Source organism: Fringilla coelebs, assembly GCF_963513975.1.
Source record: "Fringilla coelebs genome assembly, chromosome: 3".
Lineage (NCBI taxonomy): Eukaryota > Metazoa > Chordata > Aves > Passeriformes > Fringillidae > Fringilla > Fringilla coelebs.
Window position 1 is genome coordinate 84,630,774 of NC_140030.1, and position 21,204 is coordinate 84,651,977.

Here is a 21,204-nt window from a genome sequence, read left to right on the forward strand (position 1 = left end):
TCACTTCTTTATTGATAATACACTCTCAGAACTCAGCTTTAACAAACTGCATACGACAAAGTACAGAGAGAGAGAGAGAGAGAGAGAAAAAAAAATCTTTTTTCCTTATACAATGAGTAATTTAAAGCAGTGTCATATACTCATTCAAGGAACAGACCCTTCACAGCTCTTCCCCTAAGAAGAAAACACTTTAAAAAGCCCCAATTAAAGCATCATTCATTCAAGGTGCTCTGCTGCTTCATGTCAACACTACTTGAAAACACTCTCACTATTAAGTTGAGTAAATGCAAAATTTCAACTTCGTAGAACTGCCTGACTCAGGCACAAATATTTAAAAAAAAAACCATAAAAAAACCACAAAAAAAACCAAACCACCATACCACACTACCATATTCTGCAAGTTCAGAACATGATGACAATCAGCAATATAAATCACACTAATCTCCAGAATGCTTCAGTTCACCCAGCAGAAAATCACTCATCACTGATGAAGCCTGTATCAAGGAATTATTAGACCAAAGTATGCCCTGTCATATTCAAGTCAAATTTAGACTTCCCCTCTGCAGCATTCAGAAGCCAAATCATATTATACCAGGAACAGATGAAATAAGACAAATTAAAATTAGATTGCCTGCTGCCATATTTTAGAACACTCCATTAGATATACTATATTAAACTATATTGACTGGTCACCTAAAAAATTCAGAACAGATTGGCAAAACTTCCAGTTCAGCTTATCTTGAGCATTTCTGACCACCACACGTTTACAAGCATAACATAACTATGAGCTAAAAGAAGTTTTTAATTGGTGCCCCCATTAGTATTTCATCACAAAATTGTATTACCATTAAAATTAGCAGTCTTGGGGAAAAGAAGAACAAACTAAAGATATACCTTAGAAAGTGACAGGAAGCCTTCACTGGAGAGCACCTCTTGGGCATTTCTATCCATGAACATACAGCACATAAAAGTTAATTTGGGAAGAGAATAAAGACTGGCAACATCAAAAGTCATACAGACATTCTGAATATTAAGTATTGTGCAAAGATACTCAGAGGTGGAATCCTCCAATTCTGGGAATCCGTATTTATGTGCTAGGCTTAAGAAGTCAAGAAGAACTTCTTCCTTCTCATCTCGTAGCGTAGCACGACCAGTGTAAATGTATTTCAACAGCATGGTAAATGCTTCTGCAGTGGTGTCCTGAAGAGGAATTTCTGCTTCAGGCTGAGATTCTCTCATTCCTCCATACAATAATGCTCTATAAGACAGAGAGTTTAGTTTAGTTAGTAGCTTATCCCCCTGGCAAAATTCACTGTGATATTAAATGCATTCCTATTGAAAAATTTCCAGCCCTTAAAAAAAAAAGTTGGATTAGTATTATTCCTAATTTTAAAATATATATTCTAGTCTGTGTCAGCCAAACCTCTTCTCAATTCCAATTCATCAAAATCAAACTTGCTCTCTGACTATATTCCATAGAAACACACCATTTATACTTTGAGAAATCAAAACAACTTTGCAGTAGTACTTCCCTGCTCTCAAGTTCTCTTTCTCTTGAATTTGTGAAACTACCTTCAAAATCCAATTTAATGAAGGTCAAAAGAATAACACTGTGACATGGTATTTATCTTTTTCTATTTGAACACAATGATTTGATGTGCCAAGAAACATTCACACAGAAAAGGTCACACTCAATGGACAGATGATTACACCCTGAAAAGTTCACCGGGAAATAATGTTTATCTCATTTGCACAAAAACTTCCTGTGAGCCTGACAAGAAGCCTTACTTCACCTGAAATAATGGCATCTAGCAGCCAGGATCACTCTGTGTGCCGGAAAACGCTTCTTTTCCACAATAAAGGTAACGTCACTGTATTCCTCCCCATTCATTAGAGCACCAATGTGCTCTGACAGAATGTGGACGTGGTCGATCTCCCCCACAGCCGTGTACGGACGAAGCGGGTGGCTGTTACTCATCTTGGAGGGATGGTGATACTGGTAGCCTAAAGAACAAAGAAAGCAAGCAGTATTATACAGGACAAAAATATTAAGACTAGCAAGCATAACTGCAATAACAAAAGAGTGACTAATCTAAGTAATTATATATTACAAGAAAAATTAAACTGAGGTTTTCTATGAAAGTTCATTTTCAACCAGACTCAACACAGCTGGCACCTACAATTCTAGCTAAGAATTTCAGAGAATTATCACCTTGTTATTCAGTCAACCCATTTACTTAAAAGAAAAAGTTTCCAACGAAAGGAATTAAAAATTAAACTATTTTACATCATGTTACCATTAGAAAGCAATTCTTATCTGAGTTAAAATGCACAGACACAAAATAGAAATAAGCAAGGTAACCAATTAAGCTTAGTCTTAACTTTCCTGTCCGTACAAGAATCAGTGAAAAGTAAATACTGTTTTTGCAGGTTTCTATTCAGCTTTTCAGAATTGGGAAAAAAGAAACAATCAAGAAAAGCTTTAATAAATAAAGTCTGTCAGAGAGAAAAGCTTTACAATGTATAATTCAATTTTCTTATTCTTTACACTCAGTTTTCTTGATGACTTCTTGTTCCTGCACACACACACACACACATATATATCTCAGTCATAAAATTAGGAGATTGCCCCCTAATGTGTAATATAGATAAATGCAGTAATATCTTCTATACAATTCTTTTGTTGCTTCTTTATTCACAACAGGTTTTAGCTTTTTATGGTTTTGGTTTATTTTGGCAACAGGGACTTTCTGTAGTCTCAATGGCAAAGGCATCCAAAAGTGGATTTAGGTCTTATACTGGCTTCTACTGTGACACTTTGGTTTACTTTTCTTTAAAAAGAGGCTGGTCGTTTCAGATAATGACCATCCACATCTTTAGAGGTATCTTCCCTGCTCCAGTTACTAGACACTTTTCAAAACGGGCAAATATCCAGTGCTGAAGAAAGGTGGTGTACCACATGAATAAGAAAATGATGCGGCCATACCTTACACACACCTAACTTTCGAGTCAAATATTCATGACACAAATACACTTTTAGATTCTACTGTAAAAATACTATGAGAAAATATGTTTAAAAAAAAACCAAGCAGATGCACTTGGGGTTAGTTATTATTTGCACTTGAACACATGGAAATGCTTTATCCAAAATCAAGATACTGTGGAAACATAATCCCAAAGAATCTCAAATGAAACTAAACAAGAAGTGATAGAAATAGAAAATAAAATATAAGAAAAAAATACAGCATACTAAACCCATCACAAATGGGAACAAACTCCCAGGTTTCCACTGGCTGTCTCGGCTACTTGAATTAGAAGCTGTGTGCCTGTGTAGCCACTACAGCACAGAACCAGCAACACTGGCCAATATACAGGAGGCAGCCTAACCATGGGAACACAGAACACTGCAGTCGTTCTTCTACCCTGACAAGAAAGCAAATTAATTTTCAGATTTTCATCATAACAGACTATTTCTTCCACTTGCATTGGTTAACTTACAATTAGTTAAGACAATTTAGATTTATTCTACATACACTTCCAGTAAGATTTACTTTCTAACAAGCAAGATTAAGCTGATTACATCAGCTCACAGCAACATCTGTTTGCACCAGCAATACCACTTACCACAACATAATTGTTGGAGACTTTACAGACAACAGTAAAATTCAAATGTCCTTGAAATAGAAAACTTTTTATTACACTGAGGGAGTATGCAAAATATGTTATTTGTTACTCAGCCCCAATCTCAAGTCTGGGTACTCCTTGAAGACTTCCATACCACACCCATAATTGCTGTTGTTGATCTTCATTTGCAATAGTCAGGCAAACCAACTATGTGTGAATTACACAATACACATCATCAAGGAACTCTGTATAATCTCTCTTCTGCTAGTTTAAACATTTGTTGATTCAGGAAGCTGATTTGTGATACTTCATCCATGTACAAACATTTTAATTTTACAATCTATTTTTATTTCAACTTTTTTACTACATTTTACTTCTTTGTTTCCTGAATCCACACTTGTCCTGAAATAAGAAGTAGTACTGTCTGAATAAAGCTGAGAGGCCGTAAAAGTAGTGAAGACAAGGGAATGCCACCAGCTGCACTTCAACTTTGCTTTCAGTAGTTGTGGATGCTGTCATGTCATAGGACAAAAAGCTCAAGGGAAAATGTTTCTATTTAAGGTTAAATAAACAAATAAAACCAAAAGCACACCTTCCTCTCAAGAGTACATAAATCTCTGTCTAAACAAGTATCAGTGTGTATAAGACGGCAGTCTGAAGTGGGAACAGTTGCTAGTGACTGGAGGGTGCCCAGTCCTTATGAACATCAAGATGCTGAACAGCAAGCAATGAAAGCAGAAATTTAGATATCGGCCTGTGTGTAAGCAGCAAGGCAAATTTCTTCTAGCGTGTAATGCTCTCCAAATTGCTGGTTTCATGTACTATTCCAACCATCAGTTTCAAACACAAACCTGCTGAGCACAGGAAACACAGGACTCAAATGATGGCTACAAGCTGAGGAGGCCTTTCAAATGTTTGAATGACCCAAAGTGTTGGGCACTTACAAAACCATTTTCACACCTCTTTTGTGTGCCATGGGTACCACCAATATATTGACGAAACACACCAACTCATCTGTCTACTAGTACAGATTTCTAGCACAAGTTTTTTCTGTATTGTGGATTTTTCGTATGAAGCAGACCAGTGAGACAGTCCTGCCTCCAAAATGTAAAACCAAATAATACATGACCTCATATCTTCCTAGGCTGGATTAATTAATGCTACAAATTCAGGCAACCCTGTAAGCGATCTGTACATTTCTTGTTTGAGGAAGTAAAACTTAATAACCTCTTCAGTTGTGCCAAATTGCTATGAGCTCACAACTTCCCTGTACTGCAAAACATGTCTTTTTATAGTTGTTATTCAAAAGTACCATTTATGATTAAAAAAAGATGGATGCTGCTAAGAACTTGCACAGAACCCTTCCTGAAGCTCCCTCTGGCATCTTCTGCCATCAAACAACATAACCTTTTCAGAGAATACAGATGCTTACTCTTCCTGGCAGTCAAAGAACATGCCATTTGTAAGCCTGCTGCCAGCACCATAACCTATTTCCAGGAGGTATTCAGAGCTAATTAACTACTTCAGGAGTCAGCTGCTGCAGCTTTGGTCATGACACAGAAATAAACAAATAAAACAGTCTTCTCAGTGATTTTGAGGCACCATTAGAACTGCAACAATTTGAAAAAGCATTTGGTAAGTCCTAAGGCCTACAAACCACTTCTCTGACCTCACTGAAAGACATGCTATTTGGTGGCCATCTTCAACAGCGAGCACAGGAAAAATGCAGCCTAGTATTTATGACATAAGGCAGCATGCAATACTACCTAATGTGTGCCCTGCCTGCAGAAACAACCACCCCCTCCATGCTTTCTCTATTTCTACTCAGTAGGTAATCTGTAACATGTTACGGGATACAAAAACATGATCTAGGAAATTCAGCAACAACAGCAATGACATCCTTTCTGAACAACTCTCAGCTGTAATGAAAGAGCAGCATTCAGTCTCTTCCCTCTCTCATTTAGGCTAATATTGAAGAATCCTCTGAAAAGCAGTGCTGCTTCAATAAAACATGGAAGTGTTGTTTTTCTACCAGGTGTAGAAAATTGACTATAAAAATTATTCATTAATTATTTGAAAAAAAATTTATATAACATGAGTAAAGAATGCTTACATAATGGATAGCTCTATCAAAACTTTGGAAATAAATGCAAGTAAACAGACTATTGTTAAAATTAATTTTTTCATTAAATATGTCCAGTTTACAAACACTGAGCAATGAATTTCATACTCTTAAAACAACTAATTCCTACATCCTCTAGTTTGTACCTGGCAAGCTAAAACTTTTGTCAGAATTACACAAAGATAATTTTCTTAAATGTAATTCTTTTACACTGCTCTTTTATCTAAAAATTGGTTCTCAGAGGATTGGATGGCAGTAGCATTTCAATTTTTTGTAATTCATTACTTCATAATTACTTCATATAGTGTAAATAAATTCCAGTAAAATATTACTTTAGTTTCAATTTCTATTACCACAGATTCCCAGAACATGACAGATGTAAAAGTAACACTACTGTACAAAAATACCACTCGTTCAAATCATATGGTTTTTATATTTTTAATGGATACACATGTCTTTTCATAAATATATAATCTCAGGAAACAGAAATTTTCAGTAAATACTTCAACATTCAGAGTGTAAATACTTAGGTTCTGTCAGAACCCTAGCTCTTTTGTACTTCCAAGTAACAATGGTTGGTTCAACCAAAGTTGAACCCGAGTGAAAATTATAATAGAGGGTGAAAAAAACCTACCCCAAACAAGTTTTGATACTTTGTAGCCAAAACCACAAATAACATAATCAACCCATACGACTTTATAAATACACAATTTGAAAGCTCAAATAGCACAATTCACAGAACTCTCAAGCCTCATCTCCAACCCTTCTGTTGTGAAAGAATTCAAGGAAAGCAGATGGTAACATTAATGGAAACTAACCACACCATCCAATCACAACATTCTAAACAGCAATTTAGTACCAAAAAATGTTTTGACTCAAAGCATATGGGAAATTATGCCCTGCTCATCTGCAAACACATTCCTGTCACTTAAGTGCTGTAGCGCTAACATTTTACATTCCGCTCAGACGCTTTCCTGTCACAGAAGAGAAGGAATAAGTTTAGCAAAGTACAAAGAACAATATCATTAGTGCAGATTATTTATTAATACATAGATAAAATTTACCTGGTTTAAATGCCACACAAGAAAACCATTAAAATCTCAAGAAAACACATGGGGTCCACTCACCAGTGAAGCTGTCTGAAGACCTACAGTGCGCGTAGCCCGTAGGCAGATTCCCTGCTTCCGGGAAATTAGGGTTCTTCGCCATTCTGAACAGCAGAAAGATTCAACAGCAAGCTCACAGAAATGTTATTCAGCAACATCCAGCTGCACAGCAACAACTGGACCATTTCCTGGAACAATGCATGAAAATACACACCATCAGAAACCATGAGCACAAAGCCTAATGATGAAAGTGAGAGAGATGCGTATTTCTCAATTCAACTCCTTGCAGAAATAAATTCTTTAAAAAGCCTTCAATTTAATGGAAAAACTTCTAAAAGCATTAGAATACAGGAATAGTATTGCTATTCTGAGTCATCATAATTTAACTTTTACTGTTAATATTTTTAGCCATCACAGAAGACAGTAACACGTTGTCATATTCATTATAAGCCAAAAAATTCCATCCTGACATTTCTGCTACAGCATTAATGTCCCTGAAAACACCATTTTCCCAGATGGGTGTCCTAATTAAACCAGGTCTATACAAACTGTATCACACATGCTTTATTCCCTACACAGACAAAATTCTCCAAGTGTTCTTGCCTAACTAAGGTTTTGGGGGTTTCGCTTGGGGTTTAGTGGTTGCTTTTTTTTACAAAACTTAAGGCAGTTGCTGACCTTTCTATTGCACAAGCCTTTTTTTAAACAGGAAAGCAAAACAAAACTGTAAGGTCAGGAAATGGAGAAATCTAGAGGCTTGACTTGCTTAAATACATAACCAACATAATGAGTCTCTCTCAACAATTACAAATTACTGTTAACCTTCCCATCAAACCTTCCAGGAGGAAAAATAAACTGTATTTAATCTGCTAAACGGATGATATCTTGATCTATGAGTTCTCTCGTAAGAGTAACTCTAATTTTCTTTATGGGATATGTTTAAGAGAACAAAGGAGGAAAAGGCAGAAAAAAAATATTGTTAGGTAGCCTCATGAACTAGAAAGTAATCACACCTCAATCCTGCAAATCAAATCCAGGCTTTTTACAAAGAAAGTCTCCTGGTTTTTGAGGATCAAAATGTAATACGTAAGTATCTTTCCTTTAAGTAATGCACGTTATCAAGTTGGCCTGTGTTATCAAAATACATTCAAAAGCCATTCATGAAAATTCTTGGGGTCTTTTTTTGCTAAATTCGAGTAAACATCTCCACAGAACAGTTCTAGCACCTGATTTAGATTTGTAACAGAAGATACATCAAATACACCTGTTCTGTGAGCAGGCTCAAATTAAATTCTATAACGCATAAAAGCTTAAATGATGCTGGCACAAAACTTTAAGAAGGTCTGCATGCTACACTTTAAAAAGATGAGCAAAAAGCATTGTGCGGCAAGCCAGATCACCGGCAGATTGCTAACAAGTTAACATCAAGTTAGTTCTTTTTAAGTCTGATAATATGTCTTCTAAGCTAAGAGTAATTTCAATGAATCACAGTTGTGCGTAACTTGCAGAGTGGTTAAACTACTACGACACCAAAGCACCAGGGAAAACACTGAGTACCACGAGAGTATCAAAATACTGAACTTATACTTTTTAAGAAATAAAATTCGAATTAGAAGGCCACAGCAGGGCCTTGAGAAGCCAGCCAGGGGCAGGACGAGGGGGCGGCAGGTGAGGCGGGCACGACCGGAGCCGGCGATGCGCCCAAGGTCGCGCCCGGGGTAGCCCGGGCCGCCACCGACCCGCGGCTCGGGAGGCGCCAGGGGAAGCGACCCCAGCCCGCCCGGCCGCCCCTCCCTCGCCTTCACAACAAGGCACTTCAGGTGAAATCGCTTCCCCGCCAAACGCGCCCGGCGCCTTCCCCGGATGGCGGCGCTCCCCCGGCCCGCCCTGCCCGCGCCCGGCGGGAGCTGCAGACGGCAGCACCTCGGGACCCCGGGCAGCCTCGGGACCCCGCTCGGCCTCGGGGTCGCGGCCGCCGCGCCCCTCCCGCCCGCGGGACTCACCGGCCCCGCCGCCGCCGAGGCCTCCTCCCCCCGCCCCGCCGCCGTTCATACGTCACCCGGCGGCGCGCTGGCGTCACCGGGCAGCAGCGGCTGCGTGTGACGCAAGTGGGTCCCGGCGCGCCGCGGGAGCGCCAGCGCCGCCGCCCCGTTTCCTGCTCCGCCCCGGAGCGCGGCAGGCGGGACACAGCGGCGCGGCCAGACACCGGGAATGTGAAATAGCCGCTGGTGTTTGACCTTCCCCGCCACCTGTCCGCTGCTCCTTGGCTGCTTCCAAAAGCCCTGTTTCCTTGGTAGCGGCGTGCGTAGCTCCTGCCCTCCGGTGCGTGTCCTGCTTTCCTGCGTCAGGAGAGCTTCTCCCAGCGGGAATGGGGAATGTGGGCCTGTCGCCATGCAACCGTGAGAGTGACTGCTGTTGCGCTGCATGAAGCTAAATTTAAGCCCTCCGAGAGGCAAAGCACTACACGCTATTTAATTCCATGCTTTATTTAGAAGAAAAGAAGCCTTCATTGGAAGAAGCAAAAATAGTGGCCTGTAATCAGTGAGAACATGAAACAATTTCAGAAGTTTTTCTACATCTAAAATGTTTTTAAAATGTTGCAGGTTAAAAGACTTATCATTAAGTGTTTTTCTTTGGTAGTTTATTCTCGGATTTCCTATCTGTGAGTACTGGTTTAAATTTTTTTCAGTATGACAAGCAGCAGTAATTTTTTTCTCAAAAAAACCCTATCCCACACCTTGCCTACTTCAAGATACTTCTGTAACTAGTTTGTAAATGCCAGTGGTTTTTTACTAGTTTCCTCTTTACTACCTCAAAATCTATCATGTCTTCCACTTTGTCAAGCATATAAAAAACCAAGGGTCACTATAAGATCAGCCAACATGCTTAGAGTAAATTTTGATTACTAAGCAGAGAATCTTTAGCATAGTCTGCTCCTACTTCTGTAGTTACCCACTGGACCACATGATAGGAAAGATGTGTGCTAATGTGCCAAACAATTCCATGAGCAGGGGAGGAGTGTTAATGCCTTTGAAATAGGTCTTAATGTCTCTACCAACTTCAGGCAGGTTTGAAGGTTTGTTAGAGCCCAGACAATTTGACTCCTCAAACAGACAAATGGGTCCACACACAAGCCTGAGATTCTGAAATTTGGGGGAAAATGACGTGTTTAAGGAGGAAATATGTGGTAGGCAGTTCAGGAAGGCTGTACCTTCCTAGTACCTCAGCCTAGTACCTCAGGGGAAAGGAAGAGGGCAACATGTGGCTGGGAGTTTATAACAGGGGTGGGCCCCAGTGAACTCTCTCCCTTTATTAGAACAAATCTGCAGGACTCCTCTATCTCCTTTGTGGACACTGGATTTCCACTGCTCACATGGGGGCTTCCCAGGGTCGTTCCACCATCTGGGACCAACATATAACAGGAGGAGCTGGAGTCATGCCTCACCCAGTTTTTAGGTGACCAAATCCCTTTGGCACTGGCCAACACCAGGCAATTGACTGGGTTCCTGTGCAGAAGACAGATGGGAGGTGGACCAGTGAGGTCTGTGAAGAGTCCACAGGAAAGGACCACTGGAAATTCACTGCTGAGTACAATGATTCAAAACAGAATCCTCAAAGCAAAACAGCGAGCCTTTCAGTCATCTAGAATTCAACAATAAGCAAAGCAACACATCATCATGCTTTAAAATTTCTTGTAGTTTTCACCAATGCTTTATTGAGAAGTGAACTACAATGCTTTTACACTACTCGTTAGCCTTTGGTTACACTACACATTATTTGGTAGCCATGTAACTGAAGAAGTTAGGTGCTATTCAAACCAGAGTACCATCACTTATTTTGGGAGGGCAGATCAAATGTCTAGTAGTAGGAAACTGTTGTTTCAGATACTCTTTTTCATTAATTTACTAAGGCAGAACACACATAGCATTTAAGCCAAATATAGTCCCAGGCTTCTCCTGAAACAAAAATTATGAGCAAGTTCTTCCTAGTGCTGAAAGAGACAAGGGTCACTGTGAGTTACAACTATGACAGCTCTTCTCTTGGCTATCAATCAGCAGTCAGCAGCTGAGCTGAAAGACTGAATTCTTTCTGCTGTACAGATTTATTCCCTCTATAAAATTTCTTTTTGCAACACTGCTTAAGGCTGCTCCTTAAAAGAGTTTTGCTTGGAATAATGCAAGTAAGATTATGACTTTTATAAGCATGCTACTACTCCAGGCAAAATTAGCCTGACATTTTATTTTCTAGTATACAAGATAGGACATGAAGCCTTCAGGATCTTTTGACTTCATAAAAAAAAATATACTGAAGTTTTTTTTTTTGCCTCTTCCTTGATGCTCATCAGTAGTAACACAGGAGTTGTTGTTGTTGCTAGTTTAAAATTAAATCAGTGTGAAATGCAGTGAGTTTCTGGTCATGTATCTTTTGACAGTGTTTACTGAAATATTAACATAATTTATGTTCAAGAGGAGAATCTGTTTAAGTGCTCTTCCAGAGAATGATTGCATATTCCTAACTGGAAACAATTTGCAGTGGCATCACAGGACAAGAGAAAGGGAATCCAAGTGAGGTTCCAGGGGACAGTTTTGGAGGAGACTCTGAACATGACTGATTCCTCTCTATTAAGCAAATTTCACAAACACTGTTACAGATTTTCTCCAGGAGTCTGAAAATGGGTCTCTTTTATACAATATACTTCACTAGCACTAAGTGATAGTCACCATGTGGTTAGGATTCAAAATCTCAATCCAGTAGCCATCAGGATCCTGAACAAATGCAAGTCCTTTCATTTTACCTATTAGGGAAAAAAAAAAGATAAAATGAAGACTACATGACTGGTTCTAAATGTCAAATATGACTACTTTGAAAAATATTTTTCCTTTTGCATGAGAATTAGTTCAAATTTAGATGGATAATTCTAAAAAGATCCAGATTAGTTTTTAATCGGCATTAGATCTTTGTATGCAAAACTGTCAATCCCACTCTCAATAAAGCTGTAGTTAAGTCACTTTGGAATTCCATCTTTTGTTGGGTGACATTTTTTGCATATGCCCCTGTAAGTGTTCATCCTGGAAATTCACAAAAATATTTTTGTGCTCTGGGGATGTTTTGGTATATTTTCTTGAGCTGGCTTTGCTGGTATAAAATCCTGTGTTCCTCTGCCCTGTTCATCTCCCATCATCCCCAACTCCACACTGAAATTTTACCATAAAATTTTTACCTCAGACATCGTTTACAGTACACTTTTGCATCACTTCATAAAGCAAAGAAATGCAGGACAGGATTGTTATATATTTTACTGTTGGAAAACATATTATTCCTTAAAACAGGGTCCCCAAAAGTTGTTTTCAACAGTAGATCAGGATAGCACAGCTTAATATGTTATCTTTAAAGTGTTAACCATACACTTGTAGTTATACTTGCTCCATTAAGTTATTTACTGTAACAGACCCGGCCTAGCTCTTAATATATTCTAGTCACAAAAACAACTGAGAAAATAGATGTTTGATCAGTAAGGCAGGAAAATAAACCCCATGCTTGATCTCCCAGCCTGCTCTGCAAACAATGTGAAGCCCAAAACTTCCTCCTCCTCCTTAGCACTTGCTGCATCAATTTTGCTTCTGAATTTTAAAGAAGAGCTTTTGTTCTGCCCCCACCCCTTGTCTGCTTCAGAAGTTCTTTCTTGTGAATCTCTCCATATATAGTCTAAGCTTGTACTTCTAAGTACTTTCATTCCTACCACTGCACTAAGTCAGCAACTCTCATTTCAAGCCTCACACCATTTAACAAACAGATAAATTAAAAAAGGCTCAGACACTTTAAAATGCTAGAAATACCAAGATCTATTCTTAATTCAAGAAACCAAGTTAAGTTTTCAGCTATATTTCTTTTTTTGCTTCAGAACACAGTAAGATGAAAATCTCTTAAATCTCTTTTCAATTACTAGAATTACCTGTCTGTCTGTTTTTGAATACATCAGTCCTAAAAATCTCATGAGGTCTTTTTATGAAAGAGAATCCAGCTGAAAAATGCAAGACTTACCACCACTTCTGCATTTTGCAATATTTTCACATACATATTCTTTGCTTACATACTCTCTAGATATTTGTGCTATACATTATGCAAGCCTATTATGATATAGACTAAGGGGGCTATTCCTACCAAAGCTGAAAGAACAGTTAAAAATATAATAACTAGTAGGTTGTACAGTAGGTGTTAGGTGGATTTACATGAAAATAGCCAGAAAAGTCAAAAATTACTCACTTTAAATGAGTGAGAACTGTTATGTTTTCTGACTTATTTTCCTAAGACAAGAACCAAGCAGATATTCCGTGTGAATCTGATCCATGTTACAGTAAATTCTGTAACAACTCTAGGCAGTTACAGTATTCAGTATACCTGACATGTAAACTATGACAACAAGAGAGAATGTGAATTTTACTGAAGGTCAGGCTGCATACAGAAGGCACGTAGCAGACTGATGTATTATTGTTACTGGGATGAATCTATTGCCAGTTCTGCCCACTCTATAAGGCGCTGCAGGGCTAACTGGTTCTAGAAACCTCTAAGCAGTGGCAACTCCTAGCAACACATTACTCAGCTTTCCAGGAAGATCTCATAGAGAGAATATCTTAAAACCAAAGAAAAAAAATTACTTGCATTTCTGATCAAGACTTACCATCATCTGGTTTCTTCACAAATTTCACTCCTAGTTCTTCAAACCTCTTACAAGCTTTATAGACATCAGGAACAGCAATTCCAATGTGTCCTGTGCAAGAAGGTAAAAAGAATGAAGTGCATTATAAATATTGCTGTGTGTTCTGTGGAAGTTAGTTTAGTATTTCATACTGTAGTTCACATAAGCTATGACTATATTTAAAAACAACTCCAGAAAGAGCGTTTTGGGTATTAATATTATTCTTCTTCCTCCAGAAAGAGCGTTTTGGGTATTAATATTATTCTTCTTCAGTTGTCTTTTGATAGTGCCTTTTAAATACAAATGTTCGAGTTGAAGTATCTTGTGCTGTTTAGACAAGAACTTTATTTAGAATAGGAAAAACTAAGATTTTCAATCAAACTGTTACGTCAGCATGTTCTTCCTTGAAGCAGAGCTCCATAACAGGATTTTGTTGTATTTGCTCTGACAGCACATGGAGTTTATCATTAATGCTGTTTTTGCAGAGACTGACACTAGTGCAATACAAGGACTGAGCTTACAAATCACTTCAGGAGCTTTAAATGTCAAGTGGCTGGACCAAGTGTGAAAACTTATTTCACAGCAGTGACCTTTCAAGCACTCAGAGTATCAAATCAAGCCACACAAATAATATCCTCAGTGCTACAGACAAACGGAATTCTCCTCCTACCTTAAGATCATTAACTAGTGGATTATACAGCAGAAATCCAAGATTAAATCAGTTTAAGAACCATGATAATCTAATACACAACCACAACTGATGTTCTTCACTCAGTAGTTACAATTAGCATGTGTTTGCTTGCCAAAGGATTAGATTCTTGATAAAGAGTGTAACTATGGCTCATTACTCTGAAGCACATTGCTTCATTTGTTTTCATCATCTTTCACAGTATACATGTTGAAAGAAGAGAGATAAAGGATGAAAGGCAAGTTCCCTACTTTCTAAGAGTTAGTACATTTTATTTCAAAACTTAAAAACTACAAACACAAAACTAAAGACCTACCAAATCCTCGGGGATCTGAATTGCCATTGTGGTAAGACTGACTGTCATCATTTTCAGTGCCCCAGTTGCTGTAAGAAGTAATTATTACATATTGAAGAAAAGCATTAAAATTAACTAATCCTAAACGTTCAGTTTCCTTGGGGAGGGTAAGTTGTTTCTCCTAAAAAAACAGAGAATTTCAGCTGTTGGCTGCATTCATTAAACTACAAAGATCCTCCCTAGTTATGGGCTCCAGGTATGGTCTTGAGACTAATCCAGTCATGGTCACATTCCTTCACTATTATTTAGAGTCTACATTTGAATGAGTCAGGAATACTCCTGTCTCATTCAGCTTAGGGAGGTTTTGCTGCACAAATGAGTTGAACTACCCATCACTGGGGAACAGCAAGTGATGGTAGCAGGTCATGCAGTTAAGTAATACAGCAGTTGGGAGATTGTGTCTGCACAATTATAATGATTAGTAGCATTAATCGAATTGTCCTGTTTACAGGAAGCATGTGTTTTGTCTTAATATCCCTTTAGATTAGATTCCAAAAGCAGTACTTACCCATTATTAGAATGCTTTGGGGATCCAAAGAAAGGTCCCTAAATTAGTAACCCAAATGGCATGCATAGAAAATATACCAAGTACTGTTTCATATTAATGTTCACCTAGCATTTGAAAGAGCTCTGAAAGAGGAAGATTAACCTTTCCAAGTATCCAATCTTGGATATATTCTAAATTTGTATGACAGTGAAGATGTATCCACAGTAATCATTGAATTTTTTATTCAATCTAATTTACACTTATCCAATACTGTTTAATGACTGTTACCGAAGTATCATCTCTCCTTATATAAATACTTACTGTGTCAGTTCAAGTGTAGCTTTTCTAGAGAAGGTCCAGGGTGTTCTCTCAGCTTTATCTTTCGGGATATCGTTTTTATCTTCATATCCCAGGAAATAGAGTGAGAACTTCATAGTGGGAAAGTCAAATTTTTGAAGCAGTCTAAAGGGCAACAATTATTTTGAAATAGTAACTTAAAAGGGTAGTCAGGCAGCTTGCAAATAAACCAAGATGCTTCCCCTATAGAAAAGTTATTTTCATGAATTTTTGTTCTTCTATAATCCATACCCTAAAATAGCTACATTTTAAACTATCAAATAAAAATACCCCAGAACATGTTACAAGCCTACAAAATTTAAAAGAATCAGATGTTTAAAAACCAAACAATCAGTAACTGTATAGAAAAGTCAGTACAAAGGCTTGGATCTCAGATTGTCATGCTGTTACTTGACTCTGTTTTTCACAGGAAAACCTTTAACCACTTTAAAATTTCACCAAGGAATAAAAAGATCTACTTTGAATCTTACTCATTCTAGAGAGCTCACTGGTACCAGACAAAGTTTAAGAATACAGCAAACATACCTTTGGATGAAATACATTTGCAGTTTCAACAGCTAGCTATAATGATAAAATCCCTTTCAGATGTGACAATTTAATCAATTAAAAATACATGAAGCATACTTTTTATGTAGGCATTTAACTGGAACAAGCAGGCATGCAAAATTACTCTGATTTCCTTTTTACAAGGTATTTAATTTTTATTTTCACACATTTTCACTACAGTGGAAGTAATTTATTTTACTTTAGTATGGACTCATTTCAAGATGTTTAAAAACACAGCATTTTGTTTTGAAATAACTCAAATGCTAAGAATGCACAAAAAGCCCCTGCATAAATGTGTTAAGCTACTGCATGGCATCTGCCTTCCAAAAGCCCTCTCCCAAAGACTGAGCCTGGACTTTGTCTTCACCCTTTATTGACTTATTCTCATGTGACTGGAGGCAGTCATAAGCCTCCTCATTATAAGCACTGTCATAAAAGTTACCAGTTAGCTGCACACTCAGTGAAGAGGAAGTAAGCAAGTTGTACCCTGATAATTAATGACCTATTTAAGAAAAAAAGAAATTTCTACTCAAGGCCAATATTGGTTCATTTGCAGCTTTGGCATCTACAGTTTACTGCCAGACCATCCAACTAAGCATCAGCTGATGGGACAGCATTGTTTATTTAGTTAGACCAATTAATATAATTACATCCAAAAAAAGTTATTTTCAGAAGAACAAAAAAACCTCCAAACTTATCACATACAAATACAATTGCATACAAATTCTACTCACGTCATTCCAAGTACCCTTGTATAAAAATCCAATGATTTTGTAGGATCCTTTACTCTTAACATTGTCTGCTGAAATATAAAATCCTGTGGGGAAAAAAGGTTTATACTTTATACATCAACCAGAATTGAATTATGGGTATTAACAAAGATGCCAGTTATAGTAATGACTCTAAAACCAGGAGGCTCAGAAGTAACAAAAAGAGTGTAAATAAAACCTTTTTCCTGATTCTACACATACAAATTTGTGTTAAATAAATACGTCTTTGTAACATAATGTTTAAAACAAACAAACAATCCCATGAGTGGTATCATTCAATATGTACTATCAGATGCATCAAAACAGGGTATCCTTATACTTATTTTATGGGAATGTGGCATACACGAACACATTCACACACAAGTGCAACAGACACATGAATATTCAATATTGAGCCTCCTAGACTCCTGAGCTTATTATTTTTATTATTTCATGGCACAGGTACTGAACTTCTGTCATGCTTGATTGTATCTTGGCAGCAAAACCGGCCTACCACTCTGTAAGGATATTTTTTTGAACTTCCAACGTAACTATATATATACCAAGAGGCTTGTGAACGACCAAGTGGATAAAAAGTGAGTGGTATAATGGTTGACAGAGGTAACGGGAAAAAAAATTAATAATTCAACTACAATGTTCTCCTAATAAAAAGTAAAAAGGTCTGGGGCGTTTTGACGGATTTTTGTGCGCCGCCCGGGCAGGGACCGGCCGGAGCGCCCGCTCAGAGCCAGGACAGCCGGGCCGGCCCGAGCGCGCCCCGCGGGGTTCAGCGGCCCGGCCGCCCCTCGCCACGACCCCGAACCCCGCCCGGCTGCCTGACAGACAGACCGCCAGGGCAGCTCCGCACCCGGCCACGCTTCGCCGCCCCGCCGGGACCCGGCCCGGCCCCATGCCGGCTCCCGAGCCCCGCACGTCCGCCCGCTGAGGCGCCGTGAAGGGCCCGGGAAGGAGCGGGCGCCACAGCCCCGGGGCGCGCCCGTCACCGCCACCCACCGCACCTTGGTGCTGGCATCCGGCTGCGAGCAGGCAGCGTAGGCTGCCTCGTCCGTGAGCCCGCTGGGTTCCGCCATGTCGGGAGAGGAGGGCGGAGGGGAGGAGGAGGAAGGGGAGGAGGAGGAGACGGGAAGGCGGCGCTGCGCCCCGCGGCGACCCACGCCGCCCGCGGCCCGGCCGCTCTATCGCAAGGATGCCCGAGGAGTGCTGCGAAGGTGTGGGATGAGATCGAGGTGTGCTAGTTCCTCCCTAACTCATAGCGAGCCCCTCAAGTTCTGAACCAAGCTTTTCAATTTTTTTCTGTTAGTCAGTAGTTTTATTTGCACAGTTATGATTAAGAAGCAACTACATTGCGAACGTCGTCTGCTTGGCTAATCTGTTTTAAGGAAAAGAGAAAGCAATCCTACGATGAATGGGCTGTCTGGACTAGGACCACCAAGAGTGAAGTCAGCAGAACTGAGCAGTAAGTGGGAAAAAGATAATCCCAGCAATGGGCAATCGTGACCGCTGACTCCTTGACCGCCCACTCAAAACAGACCCCAGATTCAAATGGAAGGAAGAATTGCACCTGTGGACACAACTAGCAAATACGAGGTTGAGCACTAATTAATAGCAAGGTTATGTAATTTAGAACTAATGGATGCTGATGCCTTTGTTTGTTGAAATTTATAACTATTGTAAAGTTGTGATTGTTGGGGAGCCAGCATTTTGTGTGTTACCACCCAGCTCCCTACTTGGAGGAAAGTAGAATAAAAAGTAGAAATATCTTGCCTCAGTGTGTGAGTTGATGCTGCACAGGTAACGAGCCTGCGTCCAGGACAACATAAGGACCAAAGGGAAGGGGCTTCCCTGGCTGTGGTATTACTTAGCTGAAACGTGCCATGAGAGTCAGGATCCCCTGCGGTGACCCTGATGATGCATCCTTCCATTTGCCACTGGGAGGCCGAGTGTACCACACCAGTGCCAGAGCAGACACAGCTGATAACTCACCTCCACTGGAATGGCGCTGCTTTTGTAAGTCCTGGCTGTATCAGGCTGTTTGGGAATCCTGGCCTTGCCTTACTATCACACTCATGGCAGCCTTGGTTTAGTGTTGACAGAGGCTGATTTCTGCTTTTGCCTCCAGGTAAAGTAGCATTTGTCACAGAATTGCAGAATTGGACAGATTGGAAGGGACCACATTGGATCTGTTCCAATCTCCCTGCTCACGCAGTGTTATCCCAGAGTACATAGGTTGTGTCCAGATGGTTTTTGAATATCTCCAGGGACGGACACTCCACAACCTCTATGGGCAATTTGTTCCAGGGCTCAGTCCCCCTCATTAAGAACTTCTTTATATTCAGCTGGAACTTCCTGTGCATCACTTTCTGCCTTTTATCCCTTATCCTAGTGCTTGGTACCACAAAGAGCCTGGAAACATCCTCTTGGCACTCCCATCTGACCCCCCACCCCGCTCCCCCCTTTAGATATTTATACACGTTGATGAGGCCCCCTTTCAGTTGTCTCTTCACCCTTTGGAGTTACATACTGTCCTTCAGTATAAAAATATCATTTCAGCCTAAGAGTGAAGGATAATATTTCTCTTAAAAACGCAGAATGAAAACCAGGATTGAATACCCTATGTGGGGAAAAAAAAACCCAAAACAACTCCACACATTTTATAACCGAGAGCAAAGCACTTCTGCAGCGCCGAGCTCAAGTAGCTTCCATGGGGGCATTTACCCACCCCTACCGTGCGGGCAGGCGGTTTCCAGGCAGGCATCCGGTGGAATGACGGTTCGGATTCTGCGGCTCCAATTTTGGCCGGCCGTGCGCGGGGCCGCAGCGGGCGGGCGCCGGCAGCGCCCTCGGAGCCCCGCGGCTGCCGGGAGGCGTTGGAGCCGCCGGCCCGCAGCGGTTACGGGCTCCCGGTACCGGCCCGGCCCCTCCGCCGAACCGGGAGGAGTCTGCCCGCGGCGGGCGCTGGACCGCCCGCTCCGCCCGCTGAAGGGAGCGCCGGTGAGCGCCGCGGTGTCCGCCCTGGGAGCAGACACAGCTCCGGCCAGGTCGGTGAGCATCTTCGCCCGCACCTCTCTACCAAAGCTGACGTGCGGGCTAAGGCAGCTTAGCTTTTCAGAAGAGAGCCGAAAGGCTGTATTCCCGATACTCGGGAATCCTTCGCTTCTTCCTTCTCACTCTCCTTCAAGCCTAAGATGATTGATGCTGGAAGCCAGACCTACTCTCCTTGAGAACAGTTCCTGCAGAGAAGGTTTGGGGCATCCCGGAGGGAAGGAAAGGAGGTTTTAGCGTAAAAGCATGTTTGTTATTCCAGCCAGGAGAAGGGGACAGATGGAGCTCACACAGGTTTTTGAAAAGTGTGAGAATCTCACCTGAGCCACCAGGTATCTGAGTATAGATTTTGGAGAGCCAGGGATGATGCCAGGATAGAATGCAGCCTTTGTGAGTTTTTGAAAGAAAGCTGTGAGAACCCCGCCCCTCTCGTCTTGTGCTTTAGGGGAAAGTATCAGCTAAAAGCGAAACAAAGGCAGGGAAATTAGCATTCAACCTATTCCACTTGAGTGGAATAATCAAGGAAGTAAGCATCACAGCGAACCTTGATGACCAGGCCAGTCATAGAAACATGAAGAAAAAGAAATAAATACAAATAATTTCCCAAATCAGGTAATAATGTCTAAGAGAGTATATAACGCTGTTACAGCAGTGGTAGGCTGCCCTTAGGCCTCATCTTAACTACTAAGGAATTCTTGATAATTATCTTGATCCTTATTGTAATAGTACACTGAGCAGAATAGCAATTTCTCTGTATGCAAGTTCTTTTCTAAGTTGCTGAATTTGAGTATATATTTTAGAAACTAAAATTTAAATAAGCTATTTGTGTTCGAAACCATTTCCATTTCTCAGTAATCAGATATGCACTGAAATTATTTATATTTTAAAACATGCTGGTTTTATAGAGAGGCATTCACTCCACAAAATGCATGTGTATGAAAAATTGTTTTAGAAAATGTCTCAGTCTTCATCTTGACATTTGTAACCTGTCATATAACCTGTGTATAATGTCTGGCATTTTAAGAACTCAAAGAGGATTCAATGAGACTATTAAATTTATATGCCTGGAAAGTCAGTTTTGCAATGCTCCTGTCTTCTGCAAAAGGTAGACTTGAAATTTTACTTGGATTGTTAAAAACATAATCTTCTCTTTTCAAATTTCAGATTTTAAAATGGCGGGAGTACCCAAAAATACTAAAAGAGGTTCAGGCACTACAGAAGACACACCCAGACCCTCTCTGACAGCTCAACGATTAGCGAGCGTTTCCTCTTCGTCTCGTTCTTTGGGAAGTCGAAGTCAAAGTTTTTCTAAGATTTACCGCCCTAGTGGAGCTCCGAGCGTGCAAAGTCACAAAGCAAAAAAGGTTATAAGTTTCTGGTTCTTTCCTCAGATCATTAAATTCAGTTGAT

General features: G+C 40.2%; 2 protein-coding genes across 2 annotated transcripts in view; both read right to left on the reverse strand.

The window, feature by feature from the left end:
• The window catches only part of BTBD9 (BTB domain containing 9), a 113,943-nt gene extending 105,032 nt beyond the window's left edge, over positions 1-8,911 (reverse strand). The window contains exons 1-4 of the mRNA XM_084203409.1: positions 8,856-8,911; positions 6,874-7,040; positions 1,794-2,004; positions 895-1,258 (exon numbers count right to left, since the gene is read on the reverse strand). Of these exons, the coding sequence (XP_084059535.1) occupies positions 895-1,258; positions 1,794-2,004; positions 6,874-6,955 (657 nt within the window). The 5' untranslated portion in view covers positions 6,956-7,040; positions 8,856-8,911. The remainder of the gene's footprint in view (positions 1-894; positions 1,259-1,793; positions 2,005-6,873; positions 7,041-8,855) is intronic.
• Positions 8,912-10,544: 1,633 nt separating this feature from the next.
• GLO1 (glyoxalase I) lies at positions 10,545-17,851 on the reverse strand. Its single transcript, XM_084201606.1, has 6 exons — positions 17,751-17,851; positions 16,717-16,799; positions 15,401-15,541; positions 14,554-14,621; positions 13,532-13,621; positions 10,545-11,647 (listed from the first exon to the last, which is right to left on the reverse strand). Exons 1-6 carry the CDS (start codon positions 17,820-17,822, stop codon positions 11,559-11,561), a joined length of 543 nt encoding a protein of 180 aa, XP_084057732.1. The 5' UTR covers positions 17,823-17,851; the 3' UTR covers positions 10,545-11,558.
• Positions 17,852-21,204: the final 3,353 nt, after the last annotated feature.